This window comes from Tetrao urogallus (assembly GCF_951394365.1).
Source record: "Tetrao urogallus genome assembly, chromosome: 1".
NCBI classification, from domain to species: Eukaryota; Metazoa; Chordata; class Aves; order Galliformes; family Phasianidae; genus Tetrao; species Tetrao urogallus.
Window position 1 is genome coordinate 127,661,994 of NC_136813.1, and position 18,549 is coordinate 127,680,542.

The window sequence follows — 18,549 nt, forward strand, 5'->3', positions numbered from 1 at the left end:
TTTTGGTTAGGACAGGCGACTGAACATCTCAGTATTCTGCAGGTTAGAGTGAGCTGCTCTATGGCTGAAATGCAAACTAGTCAGGATCAAGACAGCTGTCTAGACCATTAACAGCTTGTTTCATTTCATTCCACAGAGAAATCCTATGGTCAACCCCAGCCTCCTCATCTCTTCTCTGATCTAACTCCAACGTGTCTGATTTCTACCCTGGACTCTCAAGGATATAATCACCCAGGTAAGAGGTAACTGTAAAGCAGGTATCATGTATAGTGTAGAAAAAGGGGTCTGGGGGGGGAGGAGGGTTCAGACTCCTTGCAGTTCACCTGGAGGGGATGATGGAATAGAGTGTAAACCCCAATTAATTAATCTTGTGGCCTTCTATGATGGAGTGACGGCATTGGTGGACGAAGGGAAGGCGACCGATGTCATTTTCCTGGACCTGAGCAAGGCCTTTGACATGGTCCCCCACCACATCCTCATCTCCAAATTGAAGTGGATTTGATGGGTGAACGACCCGATGGATAAGCAATTGGTTGAAAGGCCGCAGACAGAGGGTGGTGGTCAATGGCTCTATGTCCAGGTGGAGGCCGGTAACAAGTGGTGTCCCCCAAGGGTCTGTCTTGGGACCGGTGCTCTTTAACATCTTTATCAATGACATCGATGAGGGAATTGAGTGCACCCTCAGCAAGTTTGCTGACGACATCAAGCTGAGTGGTGCGGTTGATACGGTGGAAGGAAGGGATGCCATTCAGAGGGACCTCGACAGGCTGGAAAGCTGGGCTCGGGTGAACCTAATGAGGTTCAACACGGCAAAGTGCAAGGTTTTGCATTTGGGCCGGAAGAACCCCAGGCACCTGTACAGGCTGGGAGGAGTGGTCCTTGAGAGCAGCTCGGCAGAGAAGGACCTGGGGGTCCTGATGGACGAGAGACTTAACATGAGCCAGCAGTGCGCTCTGGCAGCTCGAAAGGCAAATGGGATCCTGGGCTCCATCAGGAGAGGGGTGGTCAGCAGGGACAGGGAGGTGATTGTCCCTCTCTATTCGGCTCTTGTGAGGCCCCATCTGGAGTACTGTGTCCAGGTGTGGAGCCCTCAGTACAAGAAAGACATGGAGATTTTGGAAAGGGTCCAGAGGAGGGCGACTAAGATGATCAGGGGGCTGGAGCACCTCCCCTATGAGGACAGGCTGAGGGAGTTGGGCTTGTTCAGCCTGGAGAAGAGAAGGCTGCGGGGCGACCTCATTGCAGCCTATCAATACCTGAAGGGAACCTACACCCAGGAGGGGAGTAAACTCTTCAAAAGGGCTGACAATAGCAGGACTAGGGGAAATGGATCCAAGTTGAAGGAGGGAAGATTTAGGTTGGATGTTAGGGGGAAGTTCTTTACGGGGAGAGTGGTTAGGCCCTGGAACGGGCTGCCCAGGGAGGTTGTGGATGCCCCGTCCTTGGACGTGTTCAAGGCCAGGTTGGACGGGGTCCTGGGCAACCTGATCTAAATGTGTATGTTTGGTGGCCCTGCTAGGCAGGGGGGTTGGAACTACATGATCCTTGAGGTCCCTTCCAACCCGGGTGATTCTGTGATTCTGTGATTCTGTAATTGTTTCTGCTAGCAAATCAGGAAAGCAAAAAAGATATAGGAGTGTGTGCTGAAATTCTTCCTTCCCTAACCTGTATCCTCTGTTCCCTCTCTTGGTTTTTTTTTCTTGTACAGTTGTGTTCTGTCAAACCTCTTGTTTCATTTTGGTATTTTGTAAAGCCCATCCCAACTTTTATTCCTTGTTTATCAGTAAGGGGAAAACAAGACAGAAATAAAACATCATGGTGGCTTTGACAAACCTGGGGCAAAGAAGGTAAAAACCTCTATTCTGACTGAAGGAAGGAGGTGGAAGTGGGATATTTCTTTTTTTTTTTTTTTCTTTTTCTTTTTTATGTGTGTGTATTGGGTGGGGATATCATTGAGTATGAGGAATGAGGGATCCCAGAGCCAACTTTAACATGGAGTTAGCTGTTGTCTGTGCTGCCTCCAATTCGGGATGGTAACGATGCAGCTTGGAAGCATGTGTGATTGGGTTTCTGTGGAATGTGGCACCAAAACCAACCTGTAGTTGGTGCCAGTTAGCGCTTTGCAGATCATATTGCAGAGCTGGGCCCATGGAAATCTGAAACCGCTGGAAGAAAAAAGAAAGATGACTCCTTCCACGAATGCTTGTGCCCACATTTTGCATATTTACATCATCTGCGTATTACTTGCATCCATCCATTACAACCATCACTTGCATATGTAAATACATGTCAAATCTTGTGACTCATTCCTCTGCCCCTGAATTACATGTAAATTGCCAGTGGATGGGAAGGCATTGGGTTGCCTATTTGGGTCTCTGCACTGATACCAGCTGCGGGGAGTGAAGGGAATCAAACCTGCCATGCAGAGTTCTTAGAGTTCCACAGTAGCAACCCACAGTGCTTTGTGTCAAGGGTCAGGCAGAGAGGTATCACAAATTCATTTTTGTGCATGCTTTCTTAAATAAAAGTGTTTACGGTTTAACACTTTCATGCCAGTATTGCATTTCTTTTGGCTGCGTCTAGCATGTGGGCTTGGTTCCTGTTTACCAGTTACCTTGAAAAGAAAATTCGGGTGTGGACATTACTAAATTAACAGCCTCCACTTAAGTGTACATTGCAACTGAGACTTTTCTGGTTATCAAGAGTCAGAAGTCCTAACAGCTGTCTGTTTTCCCAGCACTGAGACCAGTGCATCTTTCAACTTTCATCTTGGCCAGAAAAGCTGTGAAAACTACATTGTGGCTGAGAAGCTCCTCAAATTCTGCTTGCAATAAGCTAAAATACAGTAGGAATATTTGGGCAGCCTCAAACACCACCTTAAAGGAAAGTTTAGGACGCTAATGGCAGGAGTGCTGAGGAGCCAGTGAGTACATACTAAGTAAGTATATACTAAGTACATACTAATGAACATAGTTACAGCATGAGAATTAGTGCAGTTACCACTGTACAATGATATATTTCCTGGTATAAAAATGATACCTTGTACATCTACCAGGGAATCAAAATCAGTTCAGTGCAGCTGACTGGAGCATGTGATGTTCCTATGCAATGCTGTAGTAAAATGTAGCACTTCTCTCTCTAAGTATCTTCAGAAAAAAAAATTCAGAACCAAGTATAGTCAGAGGAGAGACATCAGTGTTGGTTTCACCTGCATTTTATCTGAGACAGGAGATGCAGAACATCTTTAATAGACTTCTGTGAATAACTGATTATTTTGTTATTCAGCAGTTCAGAAATTGAAGTACATGACTGCACTACAAACCATTCTGCAAGCCTTCTTTACTCTTTAATGTATGCTGGGTCTCTTGCTTCACTGGTCTTTCACAAGAGATTATTACTCTTAGTATTTCCAACTTCCCATCTTGCTATAGTAGGATATAAAGCGGATTAGCATATCTGATGTGAACCATCACTGTGCCCTGTGTGCAGTTCTGTTCAGTAATCAGATGTGTTAAAGCAAAAAAAAGTGGAGAGTTGTTGATGTACAGAATTCTTTCTGCAGTAATGATGGGAAGTCCTGCATTAGACTGTGGTACTAACATCCTTATCTTTTGAAGTCTTGCTTCTGTCAACAGAGTAAGGGCTTGAACATGTTGGTTCCTCAGTAAAGACTCCTTCCAAGACTCCTTGCAGTGATTGCCTTGCCTTTGCCCTGAAGTCCCGCCCCACAAAAACATACAACAGAGGGTTGATGCAGCTGTTAGCATATGCGAGTGCTACAGAGAGGTGATCCCAGAGGATCAGTGACTCCTTCAGTTCTGTACCAGGAGTAGCCACAAGGGACAGAATCCCAACTATATGGTAGGGAGCCCAGCAGACAAAAAATGCAACTACCACAAGAATGATAGTTCTCAGCATCTTGCTTTGTGGCTTACGATAATTACTTCCACGCATCCTGAAAGCAATAAGGGCATAGCAAACTGCCATTATGCAGAAGGGAAGTATGAAGCCAAAGACAGCCCTAGTAATAGTTATTACAGTTAAAGGAAAGGGCATGGCATAATCATCACCACTGAAGACATTGTCAAAATCAAGCAAATCAAGAGGAGGATCAAGTAGCTTTAAATTGAAGTCATTCTTGGATGGTACAGGCAAGTTGGTATTAGGTAGATCACTCTGAGATTCCAACAGCCTGATGTCAGGATAGGCAGTCGAATTTAACAAGGAGTTCACATCTACAGTGGTATGAGAAAGGTGAGCTTCTGCAATTATGCCTTTGTTGGTGGATATGCTGTTTGCTTGAAAATCCAGGTAACTATAACTATCAGTAGGCTGATGAGCAAAGATGGTGCCAACATATGTGACAGCTGGTACTAAAGGTGAGTATTCTTCCAATAACCCAGTTACAGGATCACTGTCATCCATATATTCTAGTATTTCATAATCTCCAAAATTGTACCCACACTCAGTTTTTCCACCATCAGTGATCGTGTTGCGGTAGTGAAAGACAGGACAGCAGAAAATAAAGGCCAGGATCCAAATGCCACTGCATAGTAGTGAAATAAACTTAATTGTTCGATGATTTTGACACCAGACGGGTTTCATCACTAGGAGGCACCGGTCGATGCTGATCACCATAAGTAGGAAAACACTAGCAAACATGGTGAAGATTATGACTGATGGGATGACTTTACAGAGAAACCAACCATATGGCCAGTGTTCATTGAGGAACAAGTGAACAATGAAGAATGGCAGAGACAAGCAGCACATGAAGTCAGCCACAGCAAGGTTTAGGAACCAGATGATGTTCACAGACCTCTTCATTTTCAAAACAGCTACCCAGATAACCAACCCATTGCCTGGGATACCTATGATGAAAACGAGGATGAAGATAACCAGGGAACCAATGGATTCTGGTGCATAATATATAGCATCCTGTTCATGTGAACTGCTGTTAACCAGGAGTGGAGGCATTCTGTAGTTAGAAAACAGAGAAGAAATTAGTAGGCACCTCCCCAGGTTTTTTGTCTGTACTGAAGAATCTCTGAGTCAGGAAACAGTACTGAGCTGGATGGATACAAAGGCATCAGCCTATACTTGTTTGCACTAAATGCTTACCTCTACTAATCTAGAAATTATTCATCTTCATCATTCTTATAGTGGCTCAGTTAAGCAAAGCCCACTATTCAAACAGGAGATTTGTATGCACTTATATTCTTCTATTTCTGTCATCCTTTTTGATTTCAGCCTTGTTCTTTTTATTCTCTACTGAAGTTCCCACTTTATTTATATGCCCTCAAAATCACCATTTTTCTTTCCTGATCAACTTCCTGCTTTGTATGCAATTTTCTTTTACAGAATGATGTCAGCATTTTAGTTTCGTTTCCCTTTCAAATGAGCAATCTTTTCCTGGTATAACCAGTTAAATAGACTTAGGTTGAGAAGGCAATGATTATCTTACTGGAATAACTCTGCCCCACTTTCTGGAAATTATAAATAGAATGGATAAGACAGCAACTCTGTTTGTTAAAGGACATTTTTAAGGAAGTCACAGTAAGCACTTCCTTCTCCTTTTTTTTCTAGCCTATACATATGTCCTGAGCTCTTTGCTAGATCTTTGGAAAGCTAGTCTTGATGAGAAAGGCAAGAAATAAATGGTTTAAGAATGACAGAGATACAGTTGAATAAAAAAGAAATAAGGAGCAATAGTAATACGATTACTGAACCACTTAGGTTTAAGAAAAGCTATTATATTGCATGAAAGTGAAGCTGAGTCACAGAACATCTCGGAGTGGTTTAAAACTGTGAGAGGTGGCAGTAGAAAAACTTGATTTGTTCAGTCATTCTTAGACGTAGATGCTGGTTAACTAAGAAGAGAAAGTTAAGAAATCTAGAAAAGCAAAAGCAGGTCAGAGAAAAAGAGCTTGATACTCATCCTGTAAGCTTTAACAGAATTGTTTTTAAAATCCCTGTTTACTACACTCTTGACAAATCAGTGAAGATGGTTATGTTGCTGAATGATCAGTAAAAGAATTTCCAGAAGGCAAAGAAAATGCATAGGCAAGAGTTGAATACAACCTGCACAAGTAACTGAGATTACATGAATAAGAAAACTAAGACTGTTTCTATTTAAACCTCTGTTATGCCAGTAATGAGATGCCAGTCACAGACTGCTAAGTGCAGGTCTAAATCTATGCTATTATTAAAAATAAAACAAAATAAGAACAACCACATCCAAATAATCTTTCTCTTTCTGGTATAACATATAGTCTAAAGATGGAGTACATCACTCCAGCGTTCGAACTGTTCCATCACAAAGAAAATTATATAAATGGTTACAACAGACATTGCAATTAACATTTTTTTTTTTTTTTTTTGTAATAACTGTTCACAGTCTTTTAGGTGAGTTGACTTGTAAGGAAAGCTATGAAGTAAGTCATTGGAAAGCAGCAGTTACGAAGATGGAAATGAGAACTGAAGGGGGGACAAAGGTTTTCAAGAGTGAATAATATGAAACTGCACATTAAAGTAGAAAGCAAGACTGTAGCTTATTGCACCTACCTCAGTGAAGCAAATATTGCAGTGCATCAGGGTACAGGAAGCATCGGTCCTGTGTCCAGAGTGACTGCAAAAAAAGAAGCTCATTACATTTTAGGAACTGCTTTTTTCCCTTAATTTGCATGTGTATGCAAGGTAACCTTCCCACCCTGAGGGAGAGGCTTATAGTGTCTCTTATTTGAAGATTTAAAGGCAATTGGCAGGTAAGTAACAAAGCAAGAAAACCATAAGAAGCGGTTTCAGCACTGTCAAAATGAAATACTGTCCTACGTCAAAGAAAATCGGGAAGCTAAAGAGTGATAATCACAGACGCATACTTCAAACTTTCCATAAGAAGACACAAAATCTCAATGCCAAATCAGTTGTCTTGCCTACTAACGTAACAGTGAAATGTTCTTCATTTACTTCACAAATACAAAACCTAGCGCGATACCATCAGGTGTCTGATCTGTTGTTTTGTAGCCACTTCATCTTTTTTCACATCAGTACGTTCATTTAGCTCATCCAGTTTCTTATTATACTTGATTCTTGACAATCCAGATCAGCTTCTGTCCCAGCCTGAGTTTAGTTCACAAAATACAGGACATTGTACTCAAGAAACCATAATTGCATGTATCAAAGATCAAAGGCATTTTAGTCTGTTTTGTTACCTTTCCGTACAGCAGATACGGAAAACTTTATTATTATTATTATTATTATTTTTTTGTGCATGCGTGCATGATTTTTTTTTTTTTTTTTTTAAAGGAAAAAGAAAACGGAACTTGGCCTGATGAAATGTTAGAAATGGTGGATTGGTCAGCGGAAATGCTGATACCACAAAACGCTGGCAGGCTATAAGAAAAGCCAAGACATATAAAACAAGTAACAATAGAGTTCCCCCCAACACACCTAATCTGGGAAGTTGAAAAACTGCTAGCAGGAATGGCAAAGCACGGGTGTACAAGAATTGGTCTCAGTACTTTGATTTCAAATGGAAAATGAACCATAACTATGGGGAGTTCTGCTTTACAGCATGTTGTCTCTTCTGTGCAACACACGAATGCTGACTCAAACACAAAAGCCATGTAACCACAGACAGGAAGACAGGCCAGAAATTCGCTGTTCCCCTAAAGATAAATGGACTATCAGCAGCCTGCAAAGACAATTCCTCTATCTGTGTCTGTTCTCAGCTGCTGTCTTTCCTGAGGGAATCCATAAACCTGGTTAGAAAGGGATCTGTGCACTGGTGTCTTGTTGAGAGGAGTGTATTCCTGTGTGTTTCTGTTGGCCAAAGGATGCACATACTTTTCACTAGCATGTGACTGGCTAGCTCCAGTCAAACTTTTCCTTGCAAGAAGACCCTTCTATACCAGTCTATACCAGATCAGGTCTGATTCCTCCAGTTAAAACTTCTCCCATTGCAACCCTGTCACAACAAGTACATTACATTTAGTCCAGCCAGCTAATTCTGGACAGTGACAAGATTATGAAATACCTCATTGTGTATGTTTCTAAGCCAACTGAAATTTGAAGCAGCTCCACTAGTAATGTATTTTGCACCCACTTCAGAATGAAAAAGCTAACGGTGTAGGCATTTAAAGGAGATGGCATATTTTGTTACTATCAGAAAATGGTGACTGATCAAATTAGACCTTTGATAGCAGTTGGGATGGCAATCCCAAATCACCACACTATACTAATTTATTCTCTTCCAGATTTCACCCTTCCCCAGTTGTTAAAGAGTCAGCTTGGAAGGTCTCTAACTCACAGAATCACTGAAAGAACTTCTGGAGATGGTCTAGTATACCCCACTGCACCAAGCAGGATTAGCTAAAGCAGATTACTTATGACTGCTTTAAATTTCCACAGAAGGAGGCTTCCCAGCTTTTCTGGAAATTCTGTTCCAATTTTCAACCACCCTCAAACAAAAAAGTGTGCACCTGTGTCTTTCAGTCGGTATTTCCCATTTTTCACTTTGTGCCAACTACCTGTCACCATACACTACTGAGAAGAGTCTGGCTCCCTCTCCTTTACATACTCTGATCAGATCGCCCTGAGCCTTCCCTTCCCCAGGCTGGACAGTCTCTGCTATCACAGCTCATTCTTGCATTAAAAGCGTTCCAGTCACTTAACCATCTTAATTGGCCTTTCACAAGCCTCACTCTGCTATGTCCACGTCTCTATTGTACTGGAGAGCTCAGAACTGCAAACAGCACTTTAGATGTAGTCTCATCAGTGCTGAGGAAGGGGAGAATCCCTTTCTTGTGCCAGCTGGCAGCACTTCTCCTAATGTAGCACTGAGTGCTGTTAGCCTTAATAGCTATGATGGTGCATCACTGGCTCATCTTTCAGCTTTTTTTTCACCAGATCCACAAGACTATCATTCTCTGCAGAGCTGCTAACCAGTCAGTTGGCCGAAGAATGTACAAGAGCACTGAGTTGTTTCCTCTCGGGTGCTGGAATTTGCACTTCCCCATCTTGAACTTCTTTGTTTCTCCCTGACCAATTCTTAGCCTGTTGATGTTCCTCTGAATGCCAGCAAAACCACCTGGTGTGTCAGCCAGTTCTGAAACATCTGCAGACTTGTTAAGAGTGCACTCTGCTTCACCATCCAGGTTTTTAATAAAGAGTTAAACAGTACCAGAATGAGTGCTGCTGAATACCACTACTGACTTGCATCTACTTGGATTTAGCTCTTCTGATCACAACTCTCTGAGTCCGCTACTTCAGTTGCTTTTCGATCCACCCCACTGTCCTCTTATTTAGCCCATACTCCATCAGTGTGTCTATGAGGATGATTGTGTTGAAATTTACCTTGATAGTAACTATCAATTGGCCACCACAAACAATTGACTAAAATCTTAATGCAAGTTACAACTGACATTGCTTCTTTCAGATGTTACAAAACTGCAGCAGTCTACCAGTCACTGAATAGTTAGTTACATCCAAAAAAACCCACAGAATCATTAAAAGGTTTGAGTTGGAAAGGAACTTTGAAGATCAGCTAGTTCCAATTCCTCCTGCAAAGACACTCTTTCCACTCGATTGGATTGCTCAAAGCCCTATCCAACCTGGCCTTGAACACTGCCAGGAATGGGGCAACCACAGCCTCTCTAGGTAATCTTTTTCAGTATCTAACTAGCCTAATCATGAAAAATTTATTCCTTATATCTAATCTAAATGTACTTTAGTTTAAAACTACATTTTGTCCTATCATTATACTCCCTGATAAAGAATCACTCTCCGTCTTTCCTGTGCAATGAGGTCTCACAGGAGCCTTCTCTTCTTTAGAGTAAATAACTCCAACTCTCTCTGCCTTGTCTTCATAGGAGATTGGAGAAGTGTTCCAGCCCTTTGATCCTCCTTATGGACCTTTTCTGGACTTTATCCAAAAGGTCCATGGCTTGTACCAGGTATCTCAGTTCTAAAAGTATTATTCCAGATGGGCTTTCATGAGAGTGGAGTAGAGGGGGAGAATCATAGACTTGCAGTATCATAGAACGGTTTGGGTTCTAAGATCATCTGGCTCCAACTCCCTGTTATAGGAGCTGCTCCCTCTAGATCAGGTTGCTCAAAGGCCCATCCAGTCTGGCCTAGAATGCTTCCAGGGTGGGGGCATTCAACACCTCACTGGACAACCTGTTTCAGTGTCTCACCACCCTCACAGAATAAAGAATTTCTTCCTAATATCTAGTCTAACTCATGGCCCTTCTCTGGACCCACTCCAACATCCCGATGCTTCAGAACTGGACGCAGTACTCCAGGTGAGGTCTCATGAGAGCAGAGTAGAGGGGCAGTATCCCCTCCCTCAACCTGCTGGTCACACTTCTCTTGATGCAACCCAGGAGATGGTTGACTTCTGGGCTGCAAGCGCACAGCTTATGTTGAATCTTTCATCAACTGACACTCCCAAATCCTTCTCCTCAGGGTTTCTGTCAAGACATTCTCCACCCAGCCTGTAACCGTGCTTGGGATTGCTCCAGCGTGGGTGCAGAACCTTGCACTTGGCCTCATTGAACTTTGTGGGGTTGGCATGAACCCACCTCTCAAGCCTGTCCAGGTCCCTCTGGATGGCATCCCTTCTCTCTAGTGTGTCAGCTGCACCGCTCAGCTTGGTATCATCATTGATGCCCTTCATTCTGGCCATCTTCTTTGGATGCAGCTCAGGATAAGATTAGCTTTCTGATTTGCAAGCACACATTGCTGGCTCATATTCAGGTGTCTCTGCATAAAGTTCTGTTAAAAAACATGTAAAGATGCAATGGAATTCAAAAGATAAATACTTCAGGAAGTATTCAGCAGCATCTTGAATACTGAGTTCTGTGTTGATCCTCTATCACAAAAACAGTTCTGAAACCAGAAATTATATAGACGACTGGACAGTCATGGCTCAGAATGGCTTCTGGTGGACATGCTATACAAGTGAGAATGTTTCATCTTGTGAAAAAGACATCTAAGTGATAGCATGAAAGATGAATGGAGAAGTCAATTTGTGGAGGTGTCTCACTGTTGCCACTGTTGAAATGCACTACCCACCACCTCACTGTGCTCACATCCACTGTTTGGTCTCCATAAACATTCAGCATACATTGATGAATGTCACTGACTGCCTTTTTTTTTTCACATGGAGGACTTCAATGACACACCTTTTCATCATACACACTCCCATATCAGATATTCATTTCAGGGGAGGTGGACTACATAACCTTTAAGGATCCTTTCCATCTCTAGGGATTCTATGATTTCATATTTCTACATCATCTAGTCTTTTATTTGTGTTGAAGGCAGTTATTTTTATGTCTAAAATATGGAGCATTTCTATCATGACACTACATTTCAGCAACCTGAGTCTAACCTGCTGTGGTTAGGAGAAAAAAATAACCACACAACTCACATTGAAACTGTCTTGAAGTATCTCTATTTCTCTAAAATTGCTGACTGCGTGAAGTCAATAGCTGTGCCATTTACTGTATGAAAGACTGAATGGGAAAAGTAACAAATAATGTGTTAATAGCTGCCATTGATGTCGGCTGCTATAAACCATTTTAGCTGCTAGATGTACTGCAGAAAGAGTAATTTTCTGTGAGAAAACACAGAGTAAGAGCTTTAGGAAAAGATGTTCAACCACAATAAATTAAGCCAAAATGTACCACGAGGTTTCTACTGGTCAGAATGCACTGCACAGGGAAGTGTTGTACAGGTGTGCTCTGCATCTGGAAGCTAGGAGTCACCCAGGAGCTTGCTTTCTTTTCTTAACTGTTATAAACTCTAACAGCAAATTCTTTTAATATTTGACTTCTGTCATCTGAAATCTCTGAATTCTCTCTGCCATCATAGCTACTTGCATTATTTTCTTTTCTTTTTTCCTTCTTTTTTTCTTTTTTTCTACTCATCCAAAAAATATTTAGTCATTTATGTTAATAAAAGGGCTGATATGTTTATTCCCAGCAGAAACAGGATTTAAGATTGTGAAAGAAGTGACATGGCTGAGGATACCTAAACTTCTGAAGGTGTTGTGGTCTTCACTGACTCATCCCACCCTTGGCCTGAGCTTGTCTTAGTCTCTCTGATAATAAATGGTATGGACAGCAGAAGAGAAGAAATGGTAAAACCAGAAGAAAAAAAAAGAAAAAAAAAACCACCAAGATAGGACAATACAGAAGACAACAGCAAAAGAATTAAGAAATCATGATGTCTCAAAAGAGGAAGGTCTTAATTAAGCTGAAAAAAGACTGACTTGGTAACATGCTGATGCTTTAAATATTGAGATGTCACATCTGTGAATGCTTGAGCAAATCTATCATCATCTTTTTTGTTGTGTGTTCAAATATGAGGACAGTAAAGACTGGTTCTTGTTCTGCTCCTGTGGGTTGGTTGCAATGCTACATGCATGGTGACTGAAAGTCCCCTGATTGTGAAGGGACTTCCTAAAACCAACTGGAGCTTCTCCCACATTGGCAGAAATGAATAAAGTTTCCTTCTGTTTCCCTTGTAAACATAAGAATGTTAGACTTTGATGTATTAGAAAAAGAAATCTAGTCTCTTTACTGGAAAGAAGCAGCATTCCTACGGTAAATCACATAGATAGGGTCACAGAATGTCTTGGGTTGGAAGAGACGTTAAAGATCATCAAGTTCCAACTCCCTGCCATGGGCAGGGCTGCCACCCACCAGATCAGGCTGCCCAGTGCCCCATCCAGTCTGGCCCTGAGCACCTCCAGGGATGGGGCATCCACAGCTTCTCTGGGCAGCCTGTGCCACTGCCTCACCACCCTCTCAGTGAAAATTTTCCTCCTAGCATCTAACCTAAATCTCTCCTCTTTCAATTTAAAACCATTCTCCCTTGTCCTATTACTGTCTGCCCATGTAAAAAGTCCAGTTGATCAAAGAATCATAGAATTGCTCAGGTTGGGAAAGACCTTAAAGATCATCAAGTCCAACCACAACCTAACCATACTACCCTAACTCTAACAACCCTCCACTAAATCATGTCCCTGAGCACCACATCCAAAAGGTTTTTAAACACATCCAGGGATGGTGACTCAATCACCTCTCTGGGGAGCCTATTCCACTGCTTGATAAACTCCTTTTAAGTACTGGAATACCACAATAGATTACCTGGAGCCTTCCTGAAGTTTGACCAGTCCCAGATCCCCAGTCTTTTTTCATAGGATAAGTTCAACCCCCTAAACATTCTCATGTTCTGGACCCAATCCCACAGCTCTGCATCCATCTTGTGATGGAGGCCCCAGGCCTGGATGGAATACTGCAGGTTGGGGCTCATGAGGGCAGAGCAAAAGGAGACCATCACCTCCCTTGCTCTGCTGGTCATCCCTTTTTTGATGCAGCCCAGGATATGATAGGCATTTTGGATCACAATGGTTAATCTAAGACATTACATGGTAACAAGTAAGGGAATAACTTGAACTAATGCTTTTAATATTTTAATTAGAGTGGAAGTACATGCCACTAACTATGGGAGCTCAAGTAATCGATGCAGCTTTGCTAAACTGCATTACCCTTAAAAATAAATGTTCAACTACGTAGAAAATTTTAATTTCTTCTCCCACTTGTATGAAATATGATTAATAAATCCTTATCCAGATCTTGTAGCTGAGTACTGAGTGCCATAGTGCTACAGTTTAGCCCAACGTCAGTTATGTACAGGATTCCCAAAATTAATCTTTTGTATATTAAAAGGAAATCTCTCAGCAAGAGATTTTGTCACTGGTATGCCCTACAAGCAGATAAAAACACTGTTAAATCATATTACCACAGACACTGCATTGCAGTGTCATCACTATGATAGTGATATAAATGCAGTTTTGGTTCATTCTGATACTGGAAAGACTATGTGCCATTGAAAAAAACAACTCATCTCCTGCAGTGCAGTGGTACATGAGCCTGTCTATCTTCAGAAAGAATGAAAAAATATACATGCAATGGAACCTTTGGTTTGACCTGGAAAGTGAATGCTCACTTGTTTTTTGGCAAATCTATATTATAATGTATTAAGATCTACTACTGAAGTAACTCTCCTGAGGAAAGAATGGGGAAAGATGAATTATTATGATCTCTTAAGAAGTCAAGATGGATTTTGAAGAATGTTGATGGAAAGCAGTGACATTAATAAAGCTTCACAGTTGAGATATAACACATCTTTTTCATAGTCTCTAATGCACTGACTTTGTCATATAAGAAAATCTAACTGTGGATTGTGAAATAAGCTGAATAATGCATATGATTGTCATGAGACACTTTTGTGGTCCGATCCAATTTTCTTACACACTGCTATCAGAAGTCATCAGCTAATGGATTAAAATATGTGCAACAAATTAAAATGGTGCCATTATTTCATCTATGTTAAAAGAAGATGTCTGTAAGGATATCAGGGAGTTTTATATAAGATTAATAGCCATGTTGACAATGAGGATAATGCATTAGTACAAATCTAATGATCATCCTTTACCAATGCGTGACCAGGACTACCATGGCATGGCAATCTGAAAACACAGAGACACACCCAAAGTGTGTTTTGAGACTGCTCTTTCAGTGAAGCCTAAGTCCCCCATCTCCTCTGTGTACAGTTGCTCTGTGGTCGTGACCAGACATATGCATACAGAGTGGCTGGAATAGCGTCTGCTCCTTGCTGCTAGAACGAATCAAGGTATGCTGCCCATGCTGGCCAAGTTCACTGAGTATCGATTAAATTGATTTAGAACACAGATGTCAGAATTAATCAGAATTACCAGCCTAGGGAATCTGTGATGCTGCAACATCTCAAATGGGAAAGCTTTGACGTATCTTCGTAATGCTCCCATACCTAGATCTCTCTCTTCACAACAGAAGAGACCAATAAAATTCCTGAACATTATCACAGCCAGAGAAGCTACTTTCCCCCATGCTTTTATCTTCTTTGGACCACAATATTGTAAGCAGCAAATTCTAATAATGCCCAGCTTCTGATATGTCAGGTTTACTGGATAGGTATAAACAGGACCACATCCATTTCACATTTTTACCTAAGACTTTCAGGGTTCAAATATATTACTTTTTATATTTTTGCACTGCATAGTTTAAAGGGAAAGCATACCCTGTTATGCAAAGACCACAACAAAAATCTCAATACAGAGGATTCCGAGGAGCTATGTGATTGCAGTTACAGCAGTAGGGTGTTGTGTTCAGAAGTTGTCATAAGGTCATTATTCCTGTACCACAACCAGTCGCTACAGGAAAATGCACAGACACATGCACACGCATCAAGTTGCTCCACTCCGATTATGAGTGAGAGGAAATGTTTTGGCAGATCTGAAGAGAAAACAACCCAAGTCCCCAATGTCTCAGCACCAGTAAATAATGGGACCTTCCACTTGCCCACTTCGCTGGAGATGAGCTTTTGGTATCAAGTTGTATTTGCAAATGACTTCCCACATTATTTTGAGTCAGTGTTTGGACCTGTTTATTTAGTAAATATCATGAGAACAAGTATGTTGAATACTGTGATGTTTGTAACGCAGTGCTGCTTAGCTCTCTTCCACAAGAGGGAAACCCAGGAAAGTCTAAAGGGCAGATCACAGCACTCAGTTAATACAGAGAGGTATTTTTTTCTCTTTCTCCCAGTCTGTGCAGGTTTCCCTTACAGTAGAGTGCTGGCTGGATGATGCTTGCGCAAGGGTGGGCCTGAGGGCATGTTTCAGCTGAGCGGCTTCTTGGGGTTCTTGTGGAGAGAAGTGCTCTCTCAGATATCCTCCCTCTGCCCTACAGAATCTGGCATGAATACAGCTAGGTGGTGTATTTTCTGTAGTTGGCCTTGGGGAAGCCCTTTCTAGACTGCAAGTCTTGGCAGCCAGAAGCAGAAAGCTACTGACAGGGAGCTTTATAACAGCTCTCCAGGAATGAAAACAGTCTCAGCAGGGAAAAGCCTGCAGGTCAGCTTCAGTTGCTTTTTGCAGCGATGACTGCAGTCTGCAAAAAACATTCTGCTTTCCATCTTTTATCTCCATCTCAATAGATGGTATGTCATGACTTCCCCTACTGTAACATCTCTATCCTGAACAAATTTTGCTGCATCTCCCTTATATCCTGAGGGCAGACATCAGGGCACTTCAGATTCTTCCATGTAGCTACATAAATATCACTGCATCACACAGTAGAGCTCTCATGTTACTTCTAGTGTTTCTGAAAGTTTTTTTTTTTTCTCTCTCCCTCTCTTTTCTTTCCTTTTTCCACAACTTCAGGTCTCCACAAACCTCTCCCAGTCATTGGTGGATCATGACTGGGAGAGGCCCTGGAGAGTGTTCAAGGAAGGGCAAGGCAGCTGGAGAAGGTTCTGGAGCACGGGTCTTATGAGGAGCAGCTGAGGGAACTGGGATTGTTTAGTCTGGAGTAAAGGAGACTCAGAGAAGACCATATAGCTCCTTACAACACCTTGAAAGGATGTTGTGGCATGGTAGGGGTTGGCCTCTTCTCCCAGGTAACAGAGATAGGACGAGTGGTAGTAGCCTTGAGTTGCAAAAAGGGAGGTTGGATATTAGGAAAACATTCTTCTCAGAAGTGGTGATACACTGGAATGGGTTGCCCAGGGAAGTGGTTGAGTCACTGTCCCTGGAGGTGTTCAAGAAATGTGGAGATGTGGCACCAAGGGACACGGTTAGTGGGCATCGTGGTGATTAGCTGATGTTTGGACTGAATGATCTCAGAAGCCTTTTCTAACCTTTATGATTCTATGAATCTATGATTCCATGACACAAAGGAGCTGGTTCTCAAAAAGCTTTCCAGCTGTAGTTTTTCTTCATTTCAGGCTTTTGTCCTTCGATTACTTTGATTTTCAATGGAGACTTCTTCACTCCTCATGGCAAGACTAGCATAGGGCATATTGCATAGTATTGTGACCAGAGTGTTGCTCCTGGTTGGGATGTCTCCTCCCACTGTGTTCTTCATGCACACTGCACGTGTTGAAGGACTGACAGACAGCTCCACGTGTCCTGAAATAATGCATTTGGCATTATCACATTTCAGATACGTGGCACTCCCTTGAGAGATATTTTAACAAAGTTAATTAGTAGCACTCATTAGTAATAAATGAAAAGCATAGAGATAAACTAGAGCAAACACAGATAGGAGATATTTCAGCTTCTGCATGTTTCCCTCAAGAAAGTACATCTATGTTGTATCTGCTCACCAGTGGCAGTAACACACAGTCCTCCCCTTCAAGGAAGCTTTAATTATTTAATGCTTAGGAAATTAAATAGATGGTCTTATTCATTCTGACATACTGCAGGCAGGTTTGATTTAGTAGGAAAGAGATATCTTATTATTCTGCTGAAAATATCGCTAATAGCAAAATTAATTAACTTCTATATTAATGAACATGTAGCTCATTCTGAAATCTAAGTTGAAAAGTCTGGGGCAGGGTACTTGAGTGAACAACAATTGTGAGGGTAAGCCTTAAGTGAGTTTGGAAGTTTTTTGTTGTTTTTGACCAGCAGAAACCTCCCCTTCTTTGACTGGTAGGAAGTCCTTTCCCTTTGTACAATACCAGTTCCTTGGGTGAGGTCCTCAAATGCGTTAAATCAGCCTCTTCGTGCACAGCGTCCAGAATGACCCTTCTCAAATCAGCAAAAACAACTTGTTGGCACATGTGGAAAACAGTGAGTCAGAAGGCAACTCAAAGCCTCCAGTCCCATATCCCAAATCAGAACATGTTGTATGGATGCTTACTCTTACAAGAGAATGCTGGCCTGAAAACTGAAGTATTCTCTTGCTCCTATCACACACTGAATACATAAGAAAACAAAACAAAATGAAACAACAAAACAAAAGAAACAGCAACAACAAAAAACACCATTGGATCAGGATCAGATCCAAGCTTTGCTCTGTTGTTACCTACATTGGGTAACATGGATTTATACAAGTAAATGTCCAGGCCAGCTCCCCAGGATTCGAGAAGAACTGTGCTTGGAATCTTTCCAAGATGAATAACAGAGTTACACCAATACATAACCACCACAAATGAAGACAGTGACTTAAAGAGCAAGAAGTTCATATCAAGCTAGCAGATTTGCTATTTTGCTCCTCTTGGTTACAATGGTTTTATTTCTGTCCTATTCTTTGCTATAATTGAAAATGGCCAAATAAATCTTCTGCTGAAAGGATTTATTGGATTTTGCTAGTACATTCCTGAGATCACTTAGGCTTTCCATACCTTCCCGTGAGAATGATCTCCCACAAACCCTTACACATTGTAGAGAAAATGATGTTGAAGAAATAATGAATAATGAAGAGCGCTGTCCTTATAGATTACTTGAATTTTTGGGGTCCTAATAGCATTTTTTTAAGACCTCCCTGCAGGGAAGCAGTAAAGTGCATATTTGGATCTCTGCGTTTGTTAATAGAGAGTTTCCATTTGAAACTAAATAGTAATAGTGTTGTGGGGGGTGATTTTTACATGTGGGCATAAGGCTATCTCAGTAAACAAGCAGAAAAGTGGTGTACAGTCTAGAAACTCATCTCC

At 41.7% G+C, this 18,549-nt stretch overlaps 1 protein-coding gene across 1 annotated transcript; it reads right to left on the reverse strand.

Moving 5' to 3' along the window:
- Positions 1 to 3,582: 3,582 nt before the first annotated feature.
- Positions 3,583 to 4,974, reverse strand: LOC306956217 (C3a anaphylatoxin chemotactic receptor-like; the record flags this gene model as incomplete). Its single annotated transcript, XM_079547608.1, has 1 exon — positions 3,583 to 4,974. One exon carries the CDS (start codon positions 4,972 to 4,974, stop codon positions 3,583 to 3,585), a length of 1,392 nt encoding a protein of 463 aa, XP_079403734.1.
- Between the last annotated feature and the right edge of the window lie 13,575 nt (positions 4,975 to 18,549).